This window comes from Podospora pseudoanserina, chromosome 2 (genome assembly GCF_035222485.1).
Source record: "Podospora pseudoanserina strain CBS 124.78 chromosome 2, whole genome shotgun sequence".
NCBI classification, from domain to species: domain Eukaryota; kingdom Fungi; phylum Ascomycota; class Sordariomycetes; order Sordariales; family Podosporaceae; genus Podospora; species Podospora pseudoanserina.
In genome coordinates, this window is record NC_085921.1 from 3,561,748 (window position 1) to 3,585,720 (window position 23,973).

Consider the following 23,973-nt stretch of genomic DNA (forward strand, 5'->3'; position numbering starts at 1 on the left):
ATAAGGCAGGAAGGGGGAATCTTAATGTGGCCGGCCTCTTTTCATGAGGAAACAACTTGGGATGAGCTTTCCTCCAGGTCTGGGCAGACAGATGTGAGGGAAGGGATCTGCTATTTGTCTACCGCAGTCACTCCTTCCTCACCTTATCTCTTCTACATCCTGAGCAACAAGGGCAGGAGCAACCGCGACATATAGATTCCTTCCCGGCTCCACTCCCGCCACAGCGGCACCGGCCAAATGGTCGAGCTGGTAAGCAGGTGAGCTTTTTGCTCCCAACCCACCCCCTCCTTCCACATAGTTATATGACATGCCTTGGATCGTTTGCTTTACCATTTATCGACCGGCACAACTATAATATTGGATCAAAGTTGATGATGAATCCCATCAAATTAGTCGCTCTTCTTCCATCAAAAAGCTACCGCTGACAGCCTAGGAACTACCCATCATCTGACCCCATCATCCGCCTATACACACTCTTTCTCCCCTAAGACATCCCCCAAGCCTGCCCCTGTCCGGGTTGTCCCCCCTCCCCCTCCCACCCTCCACTCTGCTGCTGCTGCTGCTGCTGTCCCTGCCCCTGTCCCTGATACTGCTGCTGCTGATGCGCATGCATCATCTGCTGATAACTCTGCTGCTGTTGCAACTCCCTCTGCATCTGCGCCTGCTGCATCATATAACCATAACCCATCTGGTCATCCCCCATCATCATCATCTCCGGCCCCATCATCAACCCATCCCCCCCAAACCCAAACCCCAACCCCAATCCCCCTCCCGGATCAAGCTTCTCCATCTCCCTCATAAAGAATGACCGCTCAATCTTCTCCATCATCACCCTCTTCCCCTTTTCCCGGTCATAAACCGCCATCGTCTCCGGGTACTTCCTCACGTTGAACCAGTGCGTCAGACTGCGCAGGGCCTGCTCGAGCGGAAGGGCTTCCTCAACCTCTGCGTCGATATCCGAGCCGGCCAGCCATTCGTCTCGCAGTTCTGGGCGGCAGTAAAGGTAAACCGCCGTGATTACCCGCATGTTTGACTGCCGCCACTTGCGGCCGCAGTAGGGGACTTGGTTTTTGAAGAGCTTGAGGGTGTACAGCCGTAGTTCCTGCTGGGGAACCTTCAGGGTCTTGCGGAGGATGGGGGATGACTTGTACTGCACCAGCAGCAAGTTCCGGTGGGCCTTGTTCTTGCAGATCTTTTGCATGATTCGTAGATAGTTGATCAGGCAAAAGAAGTTTCGCCGCGAAAAGTCCGTGATGGGCTCGCTGGGGAGAGGGTTGACGGGGTAGCCGAGCTCGTCAACTTCTGGGCGCGTGGGGGGTGCCTGTTGCTGTTGTGCATCAAACGATTGCTGTGCGTCTTGGGACGCTCCTTGCTGATCAGGTGTGGTTGTTGGTGATCGACGACGTTTGATGGGGGGGGGGGCCGCGTCGTCCTCTTCCTCACTGACTTCCTCGACATCCTCGAATTCTGTAGCTGTAGGGTTGGGCATGCCCGGATGGGGTATCACGCCAGCCCGAGAGCCGCAGAAGTAGAAGAAGCTATGTTACCATATCAGCTTCCCATCACTTCCAACCAAGACGAATGAAGATATACACACCTATGCTCGAGACGATCAAGTTTATTTTCCACAACCTGCTGTACGTCGTGGACAGCAAACAACTTGAGTACCAGCGGAATGTAACAAGAATCCAACAGGAGCTGTGTCAAGTACTCGAACTTTAGAACGTCTGAGGCCCATGTCAGCACACTATCATCACAATGCTCGCTCCTGCAAAGAACTTACGAGAGAGCTTCAGCCACTTCAACAACAGGATCAGGATACCCGTGGCAGCCTTGGCAGCAATTTCCCGATTCCTCATCTCATCCACATCTGCATCTGAGGGCGAACCCGGATCAGGTCCCTTCCCGCCGGCCCCATTAGGCCCAGGCGCCTGGCTCGGCCCATTAGCCCGGCCGGCAGGTGGACCACCACCCTGTTGCTGCCCATTAGGACTGGCAATAACCATGTTATTAGCAATGGCCAGTACCTGCTTCAGCAACACCACAACCGCAGACTGGAGCTGCGGCAGCGCCTCCTTGTAAAACTCTTCAACTGCATCCAACCGCCGCTTCGTGTTGTCGTCAACCTCCCTGGGGCCATAATCCGCTCCTGATCTGGACGCCTTTCCGTCTTTGTCTCCTGGCTTCACCAAGCCCAGTTCCTCCTTCTCCTCAAGCGTCAACTCGTCAAGGTCGAGCTCATCGATGAGATCCTCATCCGCTCCCTCGCAGCCACCCCTGCCCTCTTTCAGAAACTTCTCTCTCTCGTCCCACAGTTGCCGAGTAGCCCGCGTCATACGCACTCTCTTAGAGAAGAGTTCTCCTGCTTCCATGATCGAGGCTGGCACATCGCTGCCTTCCCACTTCCTCCCCACCAGCAGATCCTGGAGCCCTGCTCCTCCTTTCCCACCTGCGCTGTTACTAGTCGCGTCAAGCGGTGGGTACATGAAAGGGAAATTCTGGTTGGTTTGGTAGTTTTGTTTCTTTGCGCCCTTACCACCGGCTGCCGGGCTCGGAGGTGGTGATGGCGCTGGTGTCGCAATATGAACGGGCTGGTTAAGGATCGATCCTCCTCCCGTCTGGTTAGGAGGACCGGAGATAATCCCAGTTTGGGCGGTGTTTCGGGGTGGGTGACTGGGTAAGTGAGGTAGTAATGATGTGTGCTCTGCTTCCAATGGGATTGCTGGCTGAGGCGGGACGTATGCTGGGTATTTTGATGTAATCTCCTGTCGGAATACGTGGTAGTCCAACGGCGAGGCCGTAATCAGTTCCATGTCTTTTTCGTTGATCTCCCTCTCGCTTGTCGCCTTCTTCGTCTCTGCAAGCTCCTTCATACCACCAAACACCAGCAATATTGACTTCCAAAACAAGAGGAAGATCTGAGTCTGTGGCAAAATCCCAGCCTCATCCCACCTCAGCTTTGCCGTCGCCAGCATGAGAAAGTCCACCAGGTTGGGGTTCAAGGCAACTGCAAACATGTTAGCAACCAGTCTCCCTTTTCTTCACCAAGAAAAAAGGTGCACTTACGCAACCTCGGCCTGACCTCCTCCATCCCTTCCGAATCCTCCAGAGTGACCTGAATAACGACATACATGACCGTCATCAAATGAATCAGCTCCTCCGCCTGCATCTGCAAACTCTGCGGCGGCTCATCCGCCCAAAACGGCTCAAAGGCCCCTCTCAGCGCATCCCACATCACCTCCACCCCTCCACACTCCGCCAACACCCTCACCCCCTCCTTCATAGCATCCAACTGCACCTTCGTAGCCGCACTCTTGCACTTCCCCTCCACAACCCCATTCAGCATCCCCACCTTCCTAACAGTCACCGTCTCCGTCCACCGCCCCAGAACAAGATACACCACCGCCCCAATCGCCTCCCCTCTGACCATCCTATCGTCTTGATCATCGCTCAACGGCTTGATATGCCCCAAAATACTCGTGATAAACTCCTTTCGTTTCGAAACATCCACCTCATCCCATCCCGGCGGGGGCTGAGCCTGGCTTTCTGTAGGTGAAGACTCGGGCGAGGCAAAGTACTTCCCCCACGCCGTGTGAAAAGCCCTGTTCGCAGCGTTCAACCTAACCCACTGCCAGAAATTATACATGAACCACTCGTCGATTTCCTCCTCGAGGGGGCCCATGTCGGTGTATTCGTAGTCGTAGGCTATCGGTTCTCTGTTGGGGAAGTCGTTCACAATTCGTCTAAGTTGTGCCAACGAAAGGGAGTCGTTTGGTGAGACATTTTGTTGTTGCTGCTGCTGGGATTGTTGACCCTGCTGCTGCTGCGGTTGAGAGGCATCATTGGTCTCGTTGCTGTTAGCTGTGTTTGGAATCGGTGGTGCGGGGACAGAGGGGACAGCTGGGGGAATGGAAGGTGCTGAGGGCTGTTGGTTACGGACGAGGAGGGGGCGTTTGGCCAGGGATGTGGGAGGAGGAGGGGGTGGTTTTGATGTGTTGGCGGGGCCAGCAGCGCTGGCGTCGACCGTGCCATCTTGGTCGACTCCTGTTTTCTGAGCTGGTGGCTCAGCTGCAGGTGGCTGCGATGCTTCTTTTCCTTTCTTGGATGCGTCATTCGTAGCGCTCGAGGCACGGGATGGCCAGAGTGAGTTCATGATATCGTTTCGTCTGGAAGCTCCCCACAAAAGCTATGAATGGTTCGGCGGTCAAGAAGTTGCGAGGAGTACTGTCATTTTTCGTGGGGGATTAATTGAATAATAGCGAGTGTTTTGAAATGGCTGCGTAATCTAGTTTCGTCGGAGGTGTTGAAAGTACAAATAATCTTTTGATTTCGTGTCACGGAACGTTGACGTCGGACGAGGAGGGAAGCTCTTCATGTTCAGCCTTGGGCGGCAGGACCCAGAGTGTTGGTGTACTAATGGCGGGAAGTGGGTCATTTACAATCTAATCAAAAGTGGGACACTGCATGGTCCCTTGTTCACATCAACTTCATTGATATTCATCAGCAGAAAAGGATGCAATTTTTTATTATAGAGCATCTTTCAAACAATCCTCAACTCCGCAACGTGGTATACCCTTTTCTTTTTCCCGTGACGCCAACACAATCATATAAGACAAAAAATCAAAAGGAACAGTAGTGCCAAAGAGAACAAAAACCCGAACGCTTCCTTATTCCGCTATGCATGTCCCTCTCAATGATCCCAATCTTTCCTTCTCACATAAAATCTCCCTTCCCAAGTATCCCTAGAAGCCGATTATCTCCCTTCTACCGTTCCATCCATGTTTGATCCTCCACGCTTTACTTCCTCCGCTCTCGCTTCCCAGACGCCCCACTTACAGCTCTTTATTGTCTGTATCCTTCATCATCAGCTGTTCATGCCTTTGCCAAAAGCACTCCCAACCCCCAATCCTGAAACGGAAATCTTGCCCTTGCTCCACCAGTCTCTGATCGCCCTTTAGCCACCACCCTCGAAAGCCCTCAACCTCGCGCCCAGAACTCAATTCTAGTAAGCCCTGTACGTCTGGCTAGCAATCAGAAACCTCTTCCCATACTTCGACTGCTTGGCCAGCGAATCCCAGTTCGGCACCAGAATAAACACATCGTTGAAATGCTGCTTGACCGAGTACTCCTCGTTGCTCCTCTTGCTGACTCCGAAGTAGACCGTACCAGAGACATTGACCATGATCATCATCCTCACGCCGTCGTTAGGCCCGTGAATATCGATCAGGTTCTGAGCGGCGCCAAAGCGGTAATCGGCGTTGATGACGTGCGCATCAAAGGTGTCGACGACGTAGCTGACGTGTTTCTTGTCGTTGGTGGCTTTGGGGGCTTCGCGCTGCTGGGCAAGAATCTTCTCCCAGTCTTCTGGGGTGGGGCAGACTAGGCCGTTGACGCAGATGTCGGCAGGGGGGTGGCCAGCGTTCTTGTAGGTGTCATTGTTGGTCACGTAGGACTGGCTGACGCCCTTTCCCTCATTGATTTGGCTGTAGTACCAGTTGACAAACTTTGAAGCAGCTGAAAAATCATGTTAGAAAGGTGGTTCGGCCCTTACGTTTGACGGGGATTAGTCACGGACCATCAGCGGCTTGCCGAGTGTTGGTATCGTCGACGTAAGTCATTGTGCGTGTTTGATCGATGGGGGAGGTAATTTGAGCGATGCTTGAATGATTCTTGAGGGGTGAACCGCAGATGCGTGCTTGACCGTTGCGAGTTGCGAGTTGCGAGTTGCGAGTTGCGAGTTGCGAGTTGCGAGTTGCGAGTTGCGAGTTGCGAGTTGCGAGTTGCGAGTTGCTACTTGTGCTGGCGAGGTTCTCGATGAGGTTTGCGCGCGAGATAAGATGGTTCAAGTTGCTTGAGACGGATTGTCGCGCGAAGAGGCTGCAAGACAGAGACACGAAGTATTGGACTGTCGTGATGCGCTGTTCAGAATATAGCTTTGCTAACGAGGAGGTTGCGAAAAGTGGTCGCTTTGGTCGCCAAGCGAACGGTTGATGTTGGGGATGAAGGTCGCGAAAGTGAGCAGACAGTTGATGGAGAAGTGATGGAGGGGGACAAAAGGGCAAGCGAGTGAAACTGGCAGAGTTGCGCCTCAAAGAGTAGGTTCCAATCAAGCCGTACTTGGCCTTGTGACTTCGTGAATCAGGTGAAGGTTGAAGTTTTCTGCCTGGTTTTGCTCCGGTGGAAGAATATAAGGTTGAGCAGAACAATTGTGAGCGAGGCTGTGGTGCTCCAGGTGAAAAGTGTAAATATTCTTGGCGACGGCAGCCTTGTTCCAACGTCAGCTGTCCCACAGCCCCACTCCAGCTTCTGAGCCGCAAAGCTTCACGCACCAGCTGCCACAGCCGTTCACCATCTGCCAAACGGTCCGAAGCCAAGCTTGCTTGCCGAACCTCCCAAAACTTTCGGCCGGACATATCCCGGCAGGTCATCACCACGCGCGACACCCCGACGACGGCGGCAACGATTGAGTTCGGTCAATTCGGCTGCCCCAGCCTCCAACCCCATTTCTCAGCCCCTCTGTAACCGCCAAAATGGTCAGAATAACCGTATCATCCCTCCTCAGGACGGCGCTCCGGCCAACCGCCTCTGTTCCTAGGTGCACCGCCAGGTATATCCTCCTCCCCCTCTATAACTCCCCCACCAAATACTAACCCTCTCTTAGATCCTTCTCCTCCCTCCCAACCCTCCGCCCAACCCTTGCACCCACCCCCTCCGCTTTTCGCGCCCCATCTCAGACCCTTCTGTCCCGGGGACCTATCCTCCAGCAACAATCACCTAGCAGTGGAGCCGAAGGAGTCCTCGATTTGATCTCTTCCACCTCCATCTCCTCCAACCCGGCGATGCAGTCGATGCAAGTCCGTTGCGGACCCCGCCCAACAATGGCCAACGCCAGTCGCCTGATCCAGAAAAGGAGACACGGGTTCTTGAGCAGGATCAAGACCAAGAACGGGAGGAAGACAATTGCGAGGAGAAGGGCAGCAGGCAGAAGGAGGTTGAGTGCTTAAGCTGGGGTGTCGGCAGAATGGGGGAGAAAGAGGCATGGCAAAAGGGGAAGATACCCACATGGAGGGCACACGAGAGATGTGTATGAGTATGGCATGGAAAGTAAAGAGCGGGGAGGATTGTATCATATGAGGCAATGGAAGAGATAAATAAAAGGAATCTCTATGAAGATGCCGCTGTGTCTGGTGTAGTGATATGCTTTCGTGGCTTGCTTATTTTGGCAGAGTCTCACGAGCAAGTCATCGAGGAAGCGGAGGAAACTGGTTCCTACCAGCGATGGAAAGTCAGGAATAGAAGCTGCCCGCCCGATTCTTGCGGAAAAGACTGTCCAGAGCCTCACATCGACGCTTTGGCATCTCGACCATCAAAAAACTTCAAAGTCAGGCACTCTACATGGGCTCCGAGTGTGACACGTCAATAATGAAGACACCCTGTTACGTCTAAACTTGCATCGCCATCTAGTTTACTCAAGGCTTGGTGATGAGCAAGCTTGCTCATGGAGCCAGACTCTTTCCATACTCACCCATCAGGAGGTCTAGCATATCACGATTCAATTCGATTGCTTCGTCCAATCACCTTCAGCTGCCTTGCGATCAACAGAACAGCATGTCTCACACCTGGGTTAGGGTTCCCTACCTTTTCAACACCATCCATCTCCAGCAACTTCTTTTCCACACAGTCACATGCCTCATCAAACCTCCCTCATCAACCTCCCCTTCCACTACCAATCCCCACTTACCCAAACCATCACCGACAAAACCCCATCAGGTCAGGTCAGGTCCGTCGTTAGCACCATCACGACACAACCATCCATGATATGGCCCAAGCTCCCGTTCCCTCATACCTCTCTCCTACCCACCCCAGATCTTAACTCCGATCCATTAAGCCCGTGCTATAACTTAACCAACCAACTTTCAACTCAACGGTTTATGTCAGCGGCCAATCCCCCACAACGTTGCATTAAAACGGCTTTTTTTCCCCTGTCTCTCCATTGACAAGTTTGACTCAACTCCCCGTGAAATTTGACAAGAAAACACCAAAGGAGAAGGTCTGTGTGTAAACAATGTTTCTCTTTTCCTGCAGATAGTGTACATAGGGGGGCGTGTAACTAAGACGGGCGGGAGGTCAATGCCCAAGCAAGCAAGCAAGCAAGCAAGCAAGCAAAGCCGTCCATCCGAACTTTTTTGTCTTTGTTTCTGTCTCTGCACGAATTGATCGATCTGTTTTTGAGCAGGTGATGTGAAGAAAAACAAAAGCCATAGCCCGAGATCGGACATGACTATCGAAACATACCTACCTAACATGCCTTCCCAACCCAACCCCAAGCTGCGGCCTCTTTTTTTCCCCTACCGTACCAAGTCCCCCGGCCGAAAAAAACGGACCATGCTCGATGCCTGACTGACATCCATGTTCGGAGGACCGCAGTCCGAAATCCGCGCACGGGATAGGTGTATACCTTACCTGACCAACCTGGAAACGCCGTGCATTTGGGAGTCAACAAATCTCAACGGAAAACCCATCTTCTTTCAGTCATCTCGTCCGTCACTGCCCAACTACCGTAAATCTTTTTGTTTCCTCGGAATTATGCCGTGCTGCTATTTTTTGTCTCCCCATGTTTTCCCAATGTTTGGTCTTAATTGGGCAACTATGCGGCTCCAGTACGGAGTATTTCCTGTTTCAAAGTCGCTCATTCATGCAGCAACATCAAGCACCTCCCCATAATAAACAAAACAATTGATCCAAAATTTTGATAATATATTTTTCTGCGAATTCGCGCACGCGGCGGCCAGCTGGTTGTTGTCGTCCTCGAGTAGTACATGTTTTCTTCTCGGACTTGCCTGATCCATAAATATATGTTTATGTACAAGTGAGTTTTGAGCAAGCCCGACAGCTTCCTCGGAAGCTGAGAGTGCCTTCCCCCCTTCTACCTCCCAACTGTCATCGCCCTTCTTTTGGGAAGCGTATAAGATAATAAACGGTGAGGGAGGCGGACAGAACAGCGGACCAGAATAACGAGATAGACATTTGTGCGTCTGATATGTAGTGGTGATTTGTCCTCGTTCGAAACATCCGCCTTCGCAACGAACGAAATAGAGGAATTGTGTAGTAAAAGATAGATAATATAGCAAAATGATGATAGAAGTTAAAAAAAGGGGTGTGGTATCGATCCTAACATAAAAAAAACACAATGACAAAAATATATGAGAGGGTAAAATGCGGTCCAAAAAAATGATGTGTGTGCGATTGCAAACCAAGTCCAAAACAAAAGAACAAGAACAACAGAGGGGATATCCGGTCAAGAAAAGAGCAAAGCAAATCCAGAAAGAAAACAGCAAAATAAATAACAATACACCCCCCACCCACCAAAGGCCGGTGTTCTTTGTGAAATGCGAACCAAATTTTGCCAAACCAGAACCCCAAACCATTGCCAAAAATACGAAATGCTCCCCCCTTCCCCTTTTTGATGAGCCGGACAGCATTATTCGTGAATAATTGCAAAGGTATCACGATCCAGTCCGGGTGAGTTGTTGAGATCTCATTTCTCGCGGACGCTGTTGTTCCCATGTGCTCTGTCCTCCTCAATCAAGAGATTTTCCTGAAATGGTGATTGGATACGTCCTGAGTAACTCGAAGTGGGTGGTGAAAGGAGCGTATGTGTGGTGTGGCGTCTAATGTACATGTCTAGCGCCTCGAGCCCCGTCGATAGTTAATTATGGTTCCTTGAACCGTAGTTATCTTCAAGTGGCATTCCAGGCATAATGCCCAACCCCGCCGTAAACACCTCCGGGGGCCCCGGAAGAATGAGAGCCTGGGGGTGGAGGGGGGTGAGTGTGTTGCTGTTGCTGGTGGCCGTGCTGATGCGACTCGGGCTTCACGCTCGGAAACGCGTAGGGCCTGTCGGAACTACCATTGTTGTATGAGACGCTTGATGCTGAAGGTTCGCCCGCCGTGGTGGTCCAGCTCTGCGAAGAGGGGAAATAGTCTCTGGGCGGCGGTGCGTTGGGAGCTGTGGCCGACGAAGGCGCTGAAGTGTTGTTCTCTTGCGAGGGCGCTCCGTATTGAGAAGGTCCACCCTGAGCACTTGATGGGTGCTGTGACTGTGGGCTCATGTCGTTCGCCGCGTAGGCTGATTGAGGGGGGCCGTAACGGTACTCTCCTGGGGCTGTGTCGTTTGAAATGGACGAGGCTACCGACTGGTGGCTCGCATGACGCGGCGACTTTGATGGCCGGGGGTTGCTGTCGACATATCGGGGCACGTTGAGAGAGTTATCGGCGGTCGTCGACAGGGACAAGTGTGGTGGCGCGGAGGTTGCTTGCACGTAGGTAGCGAACTGAGTTCGGATCGGCGGTGGCTGTTGATCTTGCGAGACAAGGGAGAGCTGAACGGATGGCATCGATGTCTGCTGGATGGGTATCTCCTGAGGCTCAGCTGTGTAGCTAGGCGCGCCAGAAAGCGGCAGCTTCGGGTAGGGCTCGGATGGCATTGTCGCGGTAGGGTATGTCGCTGAACCTGGGTTGTGTGGCATCGACACCTGGCTCGAAGGATTCCATGTGGTGGGATAAGAGCTAGTTTGACTTGTCAGCAAGTTTCATTGTAAACAGATATGGAGAAGGGACCGGGACGTACTTTGACCGCATCTGCATCGGGCTCTGCGACATTTGCTTCGGAGCAGTGAAGGTAAAGGCTCCCCTGGGAACGTGTCCGTCCAAGCTCGAGATGCGAGGTCTGGCATCGTGTGGCGGCTTGTTGAGAACAACCGCCTGGGCGACGATTCCCTGGCCAGTCTCAACAAGAGTCTGGCCCCGCGAGCCGGCACTAGATCCCAACAAAGGAATCTCCTTTCTGGCCTGGAAGTTGCGCGGACTTCTGCCTCTCACCACAATGGGTGCCGTTGTCAGCTCCGAGAGGACGAGCTTTTGTCCATTTGCCAAAGTTCCGTGAAGCTTGAGGTGCAACACGAAATGCTGTTGCAGCTCCTTCCGTCGGCCGTTGTTCGCCGTGGCTCTGGTAACCTGGTTAGTGACTCATTCCCATGTTTATAACAGTGTTGCTGCTCCCCAACTCACATTCTGAACTGGAGACGGCGCCATCCGATCGGGTAGATAGCGTAGTGTTCGCCACTTGTGTCATCCTCGTCCTCCGCCCATGGAATCAAGGGAAGATTGGGCGGCTCCTGGTCTGGGGCCTGGTTTACCTCAGGCGAGTTTGGTGGCGGTGTCTTCCATGGGATCACGATCAACCGGACTGGGTGTCCATCGACAGACTCGATGGCGGAAATGCTGACTTCCATATTCTTGATCTGGCTGGTCTCGCCAGACTCCAGAAGCACCGACAATGGGACTTGTGGGAAGCAAAGGCTGCCGCTGATCTGGAACAAGTTGCGCCGATAGCACGTCAACTCGGCGTTCAACACGTTGCCGTCACCCGCAGCCGAGGGAAACTCGGACAGGAAGAACATGCCGTGGAGCTGGGCGTCAATCTCCATTTCGTGCATCCGTCCCTTCGCGTCGACGATGGTGTGCTTGTCCCCCACTTTCTTGAACGACAAAAGTTTCTGGTCGTGGTTGGAGGGCTTGTAGTCCTCCCGCAGGTCCTGGACCATCTCGGTATAGGGTGCCTGGTCAACCTGGGAGTATGGCCTTTTGAGGCTGTTGATGCTGGGGATGTTCATCAGAGATGGGTGCGGGTACCGGTCGTATCCGTCGCCCTCCTCCTGGCCGGGCCGGGGGTGGTGATATTGCGGGTAGTCCATGGTGTGTTGGCGACTTCTAGGACGCACGAGATGCGATGGTGCTGGTGGCGGTACGGATGGATCTTGAGGATTGAATCTGCCCGTCATCTGAACGGGATTTCCATAGTTGGACCAGAGGCTACCGTGTTGAGTCTCAGCCCTCAGCTCTGCCATCGTGTATGTCGCCGTGGCTGACATGGGAACCTGCCTGTTCCCCTAGAGCAGCCCAGAGTTCTCCGCAGCAGCTCCCACCCAGATTACCAAACAGACAAAGAGAAGAACAACACCTGCCTCGTAGAGTCAAGTCCCGCTTCACAGGTCCTTCTTGCAATGATGCCGATGGGGATGTCGGTGGATGATCAACAACAAAGTGGTGGTAAAGGATAGGATGACAGCCTACAGCAAGGTTGCAGGGCAGCGTGTATGTATATGTATGTACGAGCCAATACGGCCAGGAGGTGGAGGGGAACCGTTTTATGAGAACAAGAGGCTTCGGCAATGCCCCGGGGGCGACAAGGGACAGAGGCGAGGCCAAGCATACCCTGGCGCCTTCAAGCATGGGATGGTAGGGAGAACTGTTTAACAACGCTTGCAGGGCCCGTCGCGCGAAAAGGTGCTCCAACCATACAGGGAAGGAGGGTGAGGAACGGGGCGATCTGGCAGGCAAGCCCGAATTCCCCTGCTAGTCGAGATGGGGCAAGATACCGTCCCAGAAGCTCAAGGACAGGCTCTGCTATTTTACCACGCCCTCCTTGAAGCCTCTGATATGCCTTCTAGCTGCTTGAGGTGTAGCTTGCTATACATGCGATGGAATAGCAGAGAAAACAGAGCATACATCCGATTCCCTTAATCTTGCCCACCTGCCCAAACAGGAGGCCGTCAACAGGTCCGCACAAGCAACTTCACGCGGTCTTTGCTGTGTCCACCAGCGGTCCCCACTTGGGTTTGAAGGAGGGGTGGAGGTACGGGGCCGGTAGGAGGAGGAGGGCAAGTGAGTGATCAGAGAGGTATGAGGACCTTGAGGTGCATCATTCTGCTTAGGTACTTACTTGATATGCCCCTCCCCCCCCTGTCCTGCACCACCTGTCTGCCGAGCGGGAAGAGAAATACACATATCAACAGCCCCCTACCACCCATTGACGCACAACGTTTTTCTCGGAATAACTGTGGACTATCTCTTTCGGGGGATGACCCGCGGGCACAGAACTTGTGGGTGGGTGTTTGGACGGACGGCGCATGGGGTCTGAATGGATACACGGGGGGGCACATCTGGCCAAGCCAAACGATCAGAGGGGATGGAGGAGCGGACAAGACGGCAAGCACCCCCTCGGCCCCTCCTCCGTCCAATCCAAGGCCAGGGTAGGAGAGGGCCCCCGGTTGTCGACCTTGTCGGCCGAGCGAACAGGGGCATCTGATTAGGCCAGGAATCCTCCGAGGGCTCTGGGCGAACAGCTAGCGACCCGCAATTTTCTAGAAGACCGTTGGGTAATAAACGCGCCGGCGAAGGGCCTTTCTGCTGCTGCTTTTTCAGAAGGGAATGGTCTCTTGTCGAGGAGGGGGGTAAAAAAATCGGTTCACGAGATTGCTCTCGACCGGGGTGGAGAGGGCGAACCAGAGCGCCCCCCGGTGGACCCCAGTCAGCTCGGCTCGAGATGGAAAACACAATTACACACCCCTGCCCTGTCCTGCCCACCCCCTCCTCCATCCCCTCCTCCCCAGTTCCCCTCCAGTGCTGGGTGTTGCTGCTGCTGCTCCTTGCTTGCATTCTCGCGCGCTGCCCGTCCGCCGAAAAGAGGGACGACAGATGCAATATCAGGCCTTTTATACTCTTGGCCACCGTTGTGGACGCCCTTTGACACCTCACAATTGGCAGAGGATTTTAAACGAAATCAGCAGCAACATAAAGAAACCGCCTCGGACGCTTGCTGTGGATATCGCATCGCTTTGTCATTTGATCACGACCGCGACGGCCGCGAGGTCCTGAGCAGACGATGGGTGATGGGCAACAATGGGCAGCGGGAGAGTAAAGTGCCTGGGCCCGCAGTGGACCGAGGCACGTCGAATCTTTTGCAACCGCCTGCATTGCAGTGTCTCTGGCTGGCTGCTGCTGCTCGGGCAGGAAGGACGCACAAGAAGTGATCAGCGGACGAGGCATGTAGTCGGCGAAGGACTCGACAGCAAGATGGTATATCAGAAAGGAGGTATCACTTCGGGGACTTGTGTGTGGCGGCGAGATGCAGGTTACGGGTCTTGGGTTTCTTCTCGTCCGCCATCCGGTAGGTGGTTCGGCGACCATGATCAGTGATATAATTTCTTCGTGATGGCCTCTCTTCTTGTCAGGAGGTGCACTCGAGTCTAGGAGCAGACGACTGGGTAACCCCGGCCATGCCGCATGGCCCGATTTGGTTGTAGTGCAGCACAGGGACCATCCGGAAAGCCGCCATAGCAGTAGCAGCAAAATGCGGAGGTGGGAAAACGGCGCCGCTTGACGACATTCCCGAAAGGGAACTTGGTGCCTGGCACCCGGCTTGGGTGCAAAGGCCACGGCGATAAGTTATGGGAGAGGAGCGGTCATGCGATTTCAAATGCGAGCCGTGGCTAGAACCGCATGGCCGACAGGAGGCTGGCTGTGATTGGAGCAGGTGGGCGGGATTGGCAACAGCTCAGCAACCTCTCAGTGATGCTCAGAGGCCAGCTCCTTAGTCCTTGCTGTATCGTGCATATGTGTCGTGACAGGGAGGGCGGCAGACGAGCTCGTCCGCGCTATCTCGATCTCCGTGCGGTGGAACTCGGCCACCACCTACTGCTGCAATATCCAGCCAGATGGTCGAATGGGGGAGAGTCACTGCTTCCAAGCCACCTGCTGTCCTCGAGCTGGCAGAGAGGCAGCAGCAGAATCTGATCTTGATGGAGGTCGTCGTAAGGAGGTCGTAAGCTGGTATCCCGAAGCCACATGTGCATCTCCCAGGTGTGGTATTTAATGTATTTTAAATTGCATCGCACGCAGGCTGGGGAATAGGATGTCGAAAGTGAGTGAGAAGCCCAGTGGTGTTTCTAAAAAAGAAATAGTGGAGGGGTGACAGGTCAAAAAGGTGTGGGTGTGTGGGTGATGCCTTCCAATGGTTGATTCGGTGGTTGAACGGGTGCGCCTTCCTCGCTACAATGTTGTCTCACACAGAACAATCTGTATTCAGGCAGTGCCATAATTATACCTACCTACCTTTACTACAGCTTCTCAGCTTCCTCTCCTGTCACCGGTGAGTATGTCTACTATGTAGGTATCGACGCGTAGCTGCTTCTCGCCTTTTTGACATGTCACTCGCTCACAAACAACAAACAACCCCGATCCCGATCAGTCAAAAGTCTTGTCAACGGTCTTCGGTCCAACGCTAGATGCAAGGTGGGGGGGTTGGAGTTGCTGTTGGACGGCGCTGGCTTGTCCATCAGGATTTTAACTTTTTTCTCTCTTTTCTCCTCTTGGTCGAGCGGAAGCGGAAGCACCCTGAGGGGCAGAGGGACGCCAAAAGGTCGCAGAGCGCACCGAGCGCACCCGGTCATTGCCGTGGCGGTGGCTGTCGGTTGCAACACTGTCGTCGACTCCATGCATTGGCGAACGTTACAATCACGATTGCATCGGGGTAAGCCAGGAACCAGCGGCCATTTTCTGAACACGATCTGACCTGCCGAGCTACCAAGTGCGACAGTCTTTTACACGGTTGCGATACAGATATCTGTCAGTTGCCTTGCTTGAGCTTCAGCTTCGGCTTCGGCTTCGGCTTCAGTTTTCACCTCATTCGCATGGTTCATCAACAAGGGCTCTTCGCGCGTGCTGCAGGGGCAATGCCACTCTGATCACATTCTGACCGCTCCACGGGCTAAAACGGCTCGCTTGGTCTTTGTCGGCTGTCTAGCAGCTGTGCTGATGCTGAGCTAGGAACCGTTGGAAATGTCACGATTCTCGATGACGAGGCCCCTGGTCCTTGACAACAAGAAACAGCAAAACTTGGCTTGTTTCCCTCAAAGGCTAGGCTGAGTTTGGAGTCGTGCATTTGGCGAGTGCGAGGGGCGTTTTCTATTGTTTCACGCTCCAACAGCCGCTTACATGTTGACATCGGCGTACAACCAACAACAACTACGGATACAATCCCCAGAAACCACGGTAATATCCCGATCTTCAAAAGTTCTCGGCCCGCAACCACGGAAGATTCGAGGCTGCCGTCTCCAAAGTTCTTACAAGCTACCAGATAAGTCCTGTCAATTCTCGGTTGCACATGCTGCTCGGGACTTCGACGGCCCCGAAAGCTGGCTGGTCTGGTCTGGTATGCGTGTCAATAATAGCTTTCGTACTGCACACTGACCGAGATTGACCCCTATAGTCTCCATCTTACACGGTCGGTTTAAGCCTATATGTGCTGGCTAATATAGGGCTTGTCAACCACACCAAAAATCCCTGTTCAACTTGGTACGAGCCCGCTGTCGCCCAGCAAGAAACACAAAAATCCAGCGCTCTTATTTCTCCGTGGACGTACATCACACAGACAATATCTATGCAAGTACGCGAGGTTGTCACGGTTGTACGCCCATTATCACCCTTGTGATGGCTGCTTTGGGGCATTTTGGCAGGACCGGTGTCTGAACACGGCGCAGCCCCAGGCGGATATCGAGGTGGTGCAACCACGAAACCATCATGTCAATGTCCAGCACTCGGGACTTGGGCAAGCAATGACACCTGGGGTCGGCACTGCCCTGCAACCATGGCCCGATGTCATCTCTCGGCCTGCCAGTGGCAGCCACCCCGCGTGTGCACACACATACACACCACCGACCTCGAGTTGCAACAAGATCGACCAGCCCCTCAACCAATGGTGAGCATGCCGAGCGGGTTCTGGTGAACAAGCAAGATTTCAAGATATCCACGATAGGTAGGCCGTTTGTCGGGAACTTTGGTGTATGTTTTATCTATTGTGCTTGGTCTTGCTCAGCAATATCGGTCCCGCCCATTGCCGAACCGCCCAAGTTTGGCTCTGAGTGCTGCGCATCATCCATCACCATCCCGCCAGCGGCCGGCAACGGAGATGATGACAAGCACGCCGGGAGTCGAACACTGCTTCCGGGAATGGAGACAAGCCCAGGGTGAAAAGAGGGGTGGTTTGTCATGCTCCAGGCAGGCACTGAGCAGTTGGTGCTCAGGAATCTGAGCGGCTGGCAAAGGTCCCTCGACAAGCAGCCAAAGTTCGTGGTGGAGGACCCTAGGCCGTATTCAGCAGCCCGCTCCGACCGGAAACACCTCCACTGCACGAAGATCCTGGACTCCACTTGTGTACCATTTCTCAATCGAGGAACCACTTCTGCGGCCAATTCCCGTTTCTACGCCGCCGCGGAGGGGGAGCAACGCCTGTCTTGCGGCCTGGCCCGGTTGTCATCGCTGAATCATCCTGCAGTACGATAATCACACGGCAAGGAGTTGTTCTCATCTGCCGCAGAGCTTGAAAACGCCGCAGCCGACGCTGTGTGGCCCAAAATGTTGGACTACTACGCAGTACCCGTCGTGGGGCAGCAGTAGGCAGGGCCCCGGGGCCACAGCAAGATGCACGAACATATGCCATTACATGCCATACTACAGTACTTGCTACCTATCTCTTCAGCAGCAGATATATTCCGGCCTGATGGGCAGCACTTGGGTTCGCTGATGCTCCAGACGAGAAACGAAAAGTTCTGTCGGTCTCCCAATCAGTCCAAGGCAAACTCGCCTGGATGCATTTCAGCCAATATCCCGGCAGCTTAGAGCAGGTTATCATTGGGCGGGCGAGATAGCTGTGTGTGCCGCCCAGCCTTGTCCAACCCTGGATATCTTTTATGATCGCGTATCGCTGAAATCTCTAGCCTATCCGCGCGAAACTGTTCGTCTGTCATCGTTCGCACCAAGTACCCGGATGTATTTCCTATTCCTTCGACGCTGCTTACAAGCGACGCAGATGGTGCATACACGCACGAATAGTACATCCTCCAAGCTCACGGTATGGGTCTCTCTTCTGTTCGCATGTGCCGCCGGAATCAGGGCCGCTCCAAGCTTCGACCACTCTTCAACGACCGAGAAGGCAGGAGACTACAAAAAAAAATAACTCGGTTCTAAAGGCGGTCGACCACATGGCGTCTACGTTCAGCAGTGTGTGTGCGGATAAGACCGCCCCTCACAAGGGGTGTAGAGTTAAGCCGGGCCACCCCATATTCCTGGGTCGCTTCTCGACCTGGATCACCAAAGATGGTTCCCTCACAGACCGCTCGGCGAGGATGTCCTGCGGTTTTCTAAGTAAAGAAACACTCGATAGTGGCCCGCGTCACGCTTCTTTCTGGCTGCCGTATCGCTGAGGGCTCTGCAGCCCTATCCACAGCACCCAACGTTCAGTTGGATAGCTTGGGAAACCTTGGGGTTAAGTCGTCGTAGGCGGTTTCAATCTACATGCTACATCTTCATGCTGTCGATCTTGAATTAAGCGGTTTCTCGATCGTCGCAGAGGAACAACAGAAGCATTCTAGAAACACAGAGTTGGCTTCCTGCCATCTCGTCGATATTAAAACAAAACAGACAGCACACCGTTGCCGGGCTCGAGCACATCAAGGAACCTCGACCACGGACCCAACGTGATATGCGTCTGTACCCCGCAGTAAGCTCGGGGCGCCCCTCTGTCTGCATAACGCAACAAGACGGCGAGTGAGACATATGTTCTCTGATTTCAACCTCATTGCCAAGACCGCTGGCCGGAGGACGACAAAGACAACGACGATGGCACACGCATATCGGATCAAGACCTTCCCACAATCCAGACTCTGCGAAGTTCGGCGATACAGAAATGTGCGTGCTGTTCCTTTTGGGGAGCTGAGATGGATGGACGTGAGTTCCATCTCAGCACCATGCAAAAGTCACGTACGGGATGATACCCTGCCAATCGAATCCGGGGGGCGGGGGCGGCAGGCCATATACACCAAGAGGGGCACCGTTATTGCAAAGCTGGTGATTTTAGCCTGGAAGGGCCGATTCGGCGGCGCTGCTAATTTCCCAGCCAATGGCGTCTACCAATTCACCAGCTAGGAAAACAAGGTGCGGCTGCGTTGATCGTGGCGCACTGCTCGATGACATGTCTCCTCCCAAATTCCTCTGATCCGCCAACCCAACTGCTACCACCAACCAGCACGAAGCAGCACGCAGCAGGCACCAGTCAAGACGCTCATGGCTATCGCCCGCAATGTGTTGCGCCACGCAGCACGCAGCAGCTCACAGCTCGCCTGATTGGCTTCGCCTTCCTGATTCCTGACGCCTCCAGACCAGGAACCAGTCGTCTGAGACCTTTGGCCGTTTAACGTTATTCTTTGGCGTCATCTGGCCCACCCCCCGAGCCTCGTCCTTCGCTCTCGCTTGTGGGCCAGAGCGGGTGCTGCTGAGCTTCTCCCCAACCCACTATCTGCGCTATCCAGTAGCTTGTGACAGCTTGTCAAGCTCGTCAGGCCTTGGTCTGCCGTGATCCCGAAAGCCAACACAAAAACCTCCGCGGGGACCCCTGTTGGTACTTTCTGGGTTGCCTGACCTGGTGCCGGCAGTCCAGTCCTCTTTGGGGAGCTGCCACCGGCGAGCCTAGGGACCCCAGGTGAACACTCCGGAGCTCTCGATGGCAGTGGAGATGGATGATATGCAGCCAGGGGGAAGAGCAAAAGAGAGCCACCGAAAACTAAAGCGCCGACCTGCCTACTGCAGACTGGACTTATGAGTGCTCGCTCTTGTCACGACCGGCGCTGCATTGGCACACGAAAATGTTCATCAAAAGATGATTATGCGACGGGGTCTTTGAGAGCTGTCAAATCTCAATGTGACTGACAGGGTGCAAGCAAGCCACCTCGTGCTATGCCAGAAAAGGGTTGGAGAAAAGAAAAATACGCATGGAGAAGCCGGCCAACCGCTTAGCAAACGCTTATTCGCGTTCCACAAAGTCTTCATCTCAAAGTTGACTCTTGACACCCATTTTTCTTACCGCTCGACAAATCAGCGGGCTTGGGAAGGTCAACATTTAGCATCTGGCCTCGACATCACCACAAACCACCCCTGGTTGACCATCGTCATGGCACGATGAAGTTGAGATGAACCCAAACGCTGGTCTTGCGATCCTCCCGCCGTTGGAACGCTGGAACACTGCCATCACAGGGGATGCTCAGACGGTCATCTGGCTGATGAGATCTTGCGACGCAACCATGGGAAACAAGCCCCAGCAGATGTGCTCCATATGTTTCAATGCGCTCGATCGTGCCAGTGTTTACGCCCAACGTCTGGATGCTGGGAGGTGTTGAAACAGTTGAAACGTTCGCGGAGACGGTGAAAACAACGGTTCTCAGCGCTACCCTCTGGCGGTGGAATGTGGGAAGGCCCCCGTTCGCCCGCTTGCTTCCGGAATTGAGCCCAACGGTGCCCCTCCCCGGCCCTGGACGTCCTTTCCCCTTTGTGGAGAGTTGGTGGGCAATAAACCCACGCCAAGAGGAGATGGCTTTTGTTCCCCTGCGCTGGGCGACGTTGCAGCGCAAGCGATGGGCCAAAACCGTCAAGGCGCGCTCCACTCGCACTGCGTCCTGATGTCCAGGAAGGCCTGGTCTCGACAGCGACGAGACCTGGAAGGCATATTGGGCAATGAGACCCTATCAATGCACGTGTGTTAATCTCCGTGACAAGTGTCGATAGCCTCATCGCCATCATCTCCTTGTTGCCGGCGTGCTACCGCTATGGTCCAAAACAGCAAAGCGAAGGGGAAACGTCCAAGGAAAAACAGGAAACAGCTTAAGTGTGTGGCACACCCTCCCCCGCTCGAGCCAGCAAGCCATCCCCCGGAGCAGAACAAGGCCCCCTGGACACGCTTGCGGAATCAAGTACCGAAAAGACAACAGCATCCCCTGCGCTTTTGGTTGAGTTACGTTGATGGCCACATTTGGAAGCATCATCAAGCCAGACCTGCCAGGAACAGGTTAAGCACACCAGCAAAAGGAAAGAGGCGTGAAATCACACGGCCAAACTTGGTTATGTACAGGCCAGGATGTCGAGAAACACGAAAACGAAACAGATGGGCACATGGGGACATTGGGCCCCCGATCTCGTCCCAGACTGCCCCAGAGGCGTCTCGACTCCATCCTGGAAGAGACCCATCATCCTGTTCGGGCCGGCAGGCTGTAAGTTCTGGCTCACAAACATCAGCAAGATTAGAGAAGGGGAGAACACATGCGTCTGCTGTGCGTCGTGCAGCTGTACAGCTAATCTATTCGGCTGTGGAGAGCAGCAAGCAACGTAACTTGCACGGAACCGACATGGTTGTGGTATCATCCGCCTGCTGGTCCTGATTATGACCCCTTCTATTCTTCCGAAAGCCAGGGACAGTGTGTTCGGGGGTGTGGAATGGGGCAACCAAGCACAAGAGGGAACACGCGAGCGAGATGCATCTGACATCTTGGTCGGTCGGGTTTTCGGCATGGATATTTACATGCCAGTGACCGACATATGCTCGACTTCCTTACATGGTTGACGGCGACGACGAAGGGAAAACACATGCAAAGTTCGGTATGTATACAGATTAAAACTGCTACCTCGAAGGAAAGCGGCGAGAGACGACCCGTTGTCATGTTTCCCCAGATGGGTTGTGGAAATTCCTTTTCTGGTCAGTACAGGGACCCGAATAGGGGGCAGTATGAAAATGTTTGGAACCGATCCGCCTACAAGGCATCATCGGTCGAACAAGACACCGAACCTGCTCCGCACTCGTATAGGAGGGGGGCGGGGGGGGGCGGGTTGGGAGAGGTGATGGGAATGCTTGACCAGCAGAAGCAGTGCGTTGACAAAGGGACTTGGGGTGCCTACCTACATGGGCGACTTTCTGTATCGATGCCTTTCTGGCCACTCCCCATCCTCCACTCTCGCCTCTGGCAGGCAAGGAGAACAGCTATCACTCATTCTTGTAGCTGTGTGACGGACTGACTCAACAGAAACAGAGTACAGTTGAGAGACAAACAGCAAACCGACAGCGTATGCGACTAGCTGAACCCCCTCCTTTTTTTGGTTTCCCATGCCTTCCCTTCCCGTCTCGACACTTCCTGCAAAGCTTGCATGTTTAACAGACCGGAACCGACGCTCTCCATATGGCAAAGGGTCCTCCGAGCGTGTAGGGGGCGGCGACGGCAGCAAAGGGGCTACCTACCTACCTACCTTGATACCGGCAAACACGACTACCACTACTACTCCGGACAAGAAAGTTTATGACCCCAACTCTCGCTGCAACTCGGAATAATTAACTATTACTATAACTAAACTCGGGTGGTGGCTAGTCCTTTTCCACGATGCAGATAGGGATCATGGTGCGGTTCTTTTCCCACCGCGAAGGTATCATGGTAGCAATACGTATTTCTCCCACGTAACAAAAGGGCGAAGAAAGTGGTAGCCGACCCTGAATGACTGACCTACCCGCCGCCGTCGTCGTCGTAGCAGTCTGGTCTGGCTTATAGCTAGTGTGCTACTACTAGGCCCGCCCAGATCGGTACGACCACCACTGGGGGGGCGTGGTAAAGAAAAAGGGGGGAGTGTGTGTGAAGAGGAGAGGAATGGGTAGGTAGGAGGGGGGCGATGGAGGGACGGAGGGGGAAAAGGGAAGGATGATGATGAGCAGCAGCATGATGATGATGATGATGGGCGTGGAGAAGAATGTCACCCGGCCATCGCAACCCAGCCATCCATCAACCACCGAATCGAGGTGGTGTTGTTGGCCAGTGTGTGCGTGCGGCCAATCCCTTTTTTCCCTCCCCTCCCTCCTTCCATCCATCCGCTACGGGCATTTATTTGACAACAGAACCAGTAAAATGGCCGTCTAGGTACAGTCACCCACACAGAGGTGCAGGTAGGCTCACACCACAATGACATATTTCAGTGATAGAGTAAGAAAAAGAAGTGGATATTCTCCTTTCCCTCCCTCCCGAACCACAAAAAGATGTCCGTCCGTTTCGGCTTTCCTTGTTTGATACGAGAACCGAGAACCAGAAGAAGCATGGAAAGGGGGGGGAGGAGGGGGGAAAGCCTGGAATGGTCTTTGTTGTTGTTGTTATTCTGCATCATGCATTTTTGACATTGGAAAGACTCTAGAACGAACGCACGGAAAATACGGGGGAAAAAATTGAGGATGATGATCATGGTGTGTTTTTTGTAACTTTTTTTTCTTTTGGTGGTGGTAGGTACCTTGCTTCTTTTTGTCACGACGTTAGGGTAGTATTTGAAGACCGAAAAGAGAAATACAATCACACATTCAGGACAGAGAGGGAAAAAATAAACTAACGCAAGCCACAAACTGCAGGTTGGGGGGGAGGGGGGATGCCATGTGGGAGAGATGCATTTTTTGGCGGTTAGTGTTGTGTTGTAGTGTCACACTTGTGGGTAAGAGTAGGTGATTATTATCTACAACTGCGGAGAGATTTTTTTTTTACAAATGTGGGTTGTTGGTTGGGGGTTTAAAGGGAAGGGAAGAAGGGACATCATAGCGTGCAGTAGTCTGATTGCTCCCTTTGTTTTCTACCGGAGATGTCAAAAAGAGATTTTATTCGGCCACTAAAGGGTTTTGGAGTAGGAAAGGTAGGTAGAGTATCATCAGGGCGGCCGGGACGAGACTTCTAGCATTAGGGTAACTACCAGACAGACAGGCAGACTTGAGGCGTCAGTCACCGGACCTTTTCATGCTTCTTTTTGTTGACAAGGAACGGCTGGATGCCAGTGTTTGCCATAACCAAGGCAACGCATCTCAGAACCTGTCGCTGTTTACCCTTGCTCCCTACTCTTCGGTGCCGGATCATGGGGGGCTAACTACCTACATACCTACCTACTTACCAATCAGCCCCCCCTTTTCCTCGGCTGTTATGGGACGGAAAAGACTACCTACGTTAAAGTTGTATACCCGGACCCAGAGAACATACGTGAAAGGTAAGGCTGATGACGACGGAGGTTTTCCGGAGACGAGTACAACATCTACTTATGCAAAGTGATAGTGTAGGTAAAAAAAAGTATAAGAATAGAATCTCGGATTGTCCGACGGACAGACTGGATAGTACCTAGTAGAATAATTCACATTTATCCGCTGCGGTTACGTGCCTTAGAACGAACGGGATCAGAGAGGGAAAAGGGACAAGAGCTGGTAGCGAACAGGTTGCTGTTTTCGTCCTCCTTATGTACAGT

The 23,973-nt window shown here is 53.5% G+C and overlaps 4 protein-coding genes across 4 annotated transcripts; 1 reads left to right on the top strand and 3 right to left on the bottom strand.

Annotated features, from left to right (window-relative positions):
• Positions 1-340: 340 nt before the first annotated feature.
• On the bottom strand, positions 341-4,379 carry FAR11 (Factor arrest protein 11). The gene is made up of 4 exons (XM_062944652.1): positions 3,067-4,379; positions 1,784-3,007; positions 1,598-1,727; positions 341-1,538 (listed from the first exon to the last, which is right to left on the bottom strand). Exons 1-4 carry the CDS (start codon positions 4,151-4,153, stop codon positions 485-487), a joined length of 3,495 nt encoding a protein of 1,164 aa, XP_062803505.1. The 5' UTR covers positions 4,154-4,379; the 3' UTR covers positions 341-484.
• A 623-nt stretch (positions 4,380-5,002) lies between these two features.
• Positions 5,003-5,618, bottom strand: QC764_209450 (uncharacterized protein; the record flags this gene model as incomplete). Its single annotated transcript, XM_062944653.1, has 2 exons — positions 5,003-5,514; positions 5,576-5,618. 2 exons carry the CDS (start codon positions 5,616-5,618, stop codon positions 5,003-5,005), a joined length of 555 nt encoding a protein of 184 aa, XP_062803506.1.
• Positions 5,619-6,180: 562 nt separating this feature from the next.
• QC764_209460 (uncharacterized protein) lies at positions 6,181-7,161 on the top strand. Its single transcript, XM_062944654.1, has 2 exons — positions 6,181-6,607; positions 6,662-7,161. Exons 1-2 carry the CDS (start codon positions 6,531-6,533, stop codon positions 7,002-7,004), a joined length of 420 nt encoding a protein of 139 aa, XP_062803507.1. The 5' UTR covers positions 6,181-6,530; the 3' UTR covers positions 7,005-7,161.
• Positions 7,162-8,588: 1,427 nt separating this feature from the next.
• VIB1 (heterokaryon incompatibility protein) lies at positions 8,589-15,116 on the bottom strand. Its single transcript, XM_062944655.1, has 3 exons — positions 11,071-15,116; positions 10,631-11,008; positions 8,589-10,569 (listed from the first exon to the last, which is right to left on the bottom strand). Exons 1-3 carry the CDS (start codon positions 11,931-11,933, stop codon positions 9,741-9,743), a joined length of 2,070 nt encoding a protein of 689 aa, XP_062803508.1. The 5' UTR covers positions 11,934-15,116; the 3' UTR covers positions 8,589-9,740.
• Between the last annotated feature and the right edge of the window lie 8,857 nt (positions 15,117-23,973).

Bases quoted from the DNA above. Each gene is read 5' to 3' on its own strand.
- FAR11 (XM_062944652.1), bottom strand. From the start codon at position 4,153: ATGAACTCACTCTGGCCATCCCGTGCCTCGAGCGCTACGAATGACGCA. The intron at 3,008-3,066 runs GTAAGTGCACCT...ACATGTTTGCAG, and splicing joins GGAGGTCAGGCCGAGGTTGC to TTGCCTTGAACCCCAACCTG. The intron at 1,728-1,783 runs GTAAGTTCTTTG...CATGGGCCTCAG, and splicing joins GAAGTGGCTGAAGCTCTCTC to ACGTTCTAAAGTTCGAGTAC.
- QC764_209460 (XM_062944654.1), top strand. From the start codon at position 6,531: ATGGTCAGAATAACCGTATCATCCCTCCTCAGGACGGCGCTCCGGCCA. The intron at 6,608-6,661 runs GTATATCCTCCT...ACCCTCTCTTAG, and splicing joins GTTCCTAGGTGCACCGCCAG to ATCCTTCTCCTCCCTCCCAA.
- VIB1 (XM_062944655.1), bottom strand. From the start codon at position 11,933: ATGTCAGCCACGGCGACATACACGATGGCAGAGCTGAGGGCTGAGACT. The intron at 11,009-11,070 runs GTGAGTTGGGGA...CCAGGTTACCAG, and splicing joins CGCCGTCTCCAGTTCAGAAT to AGCCACGGCGAACAACGGCC. The intron at 10,570-10,630 runs GTACGTCCCGGT...AAGTCAAACTAG, and splicing joins CCGATGCAGATGCGGTCAAA to CTCTTATCCCACCACATGGA.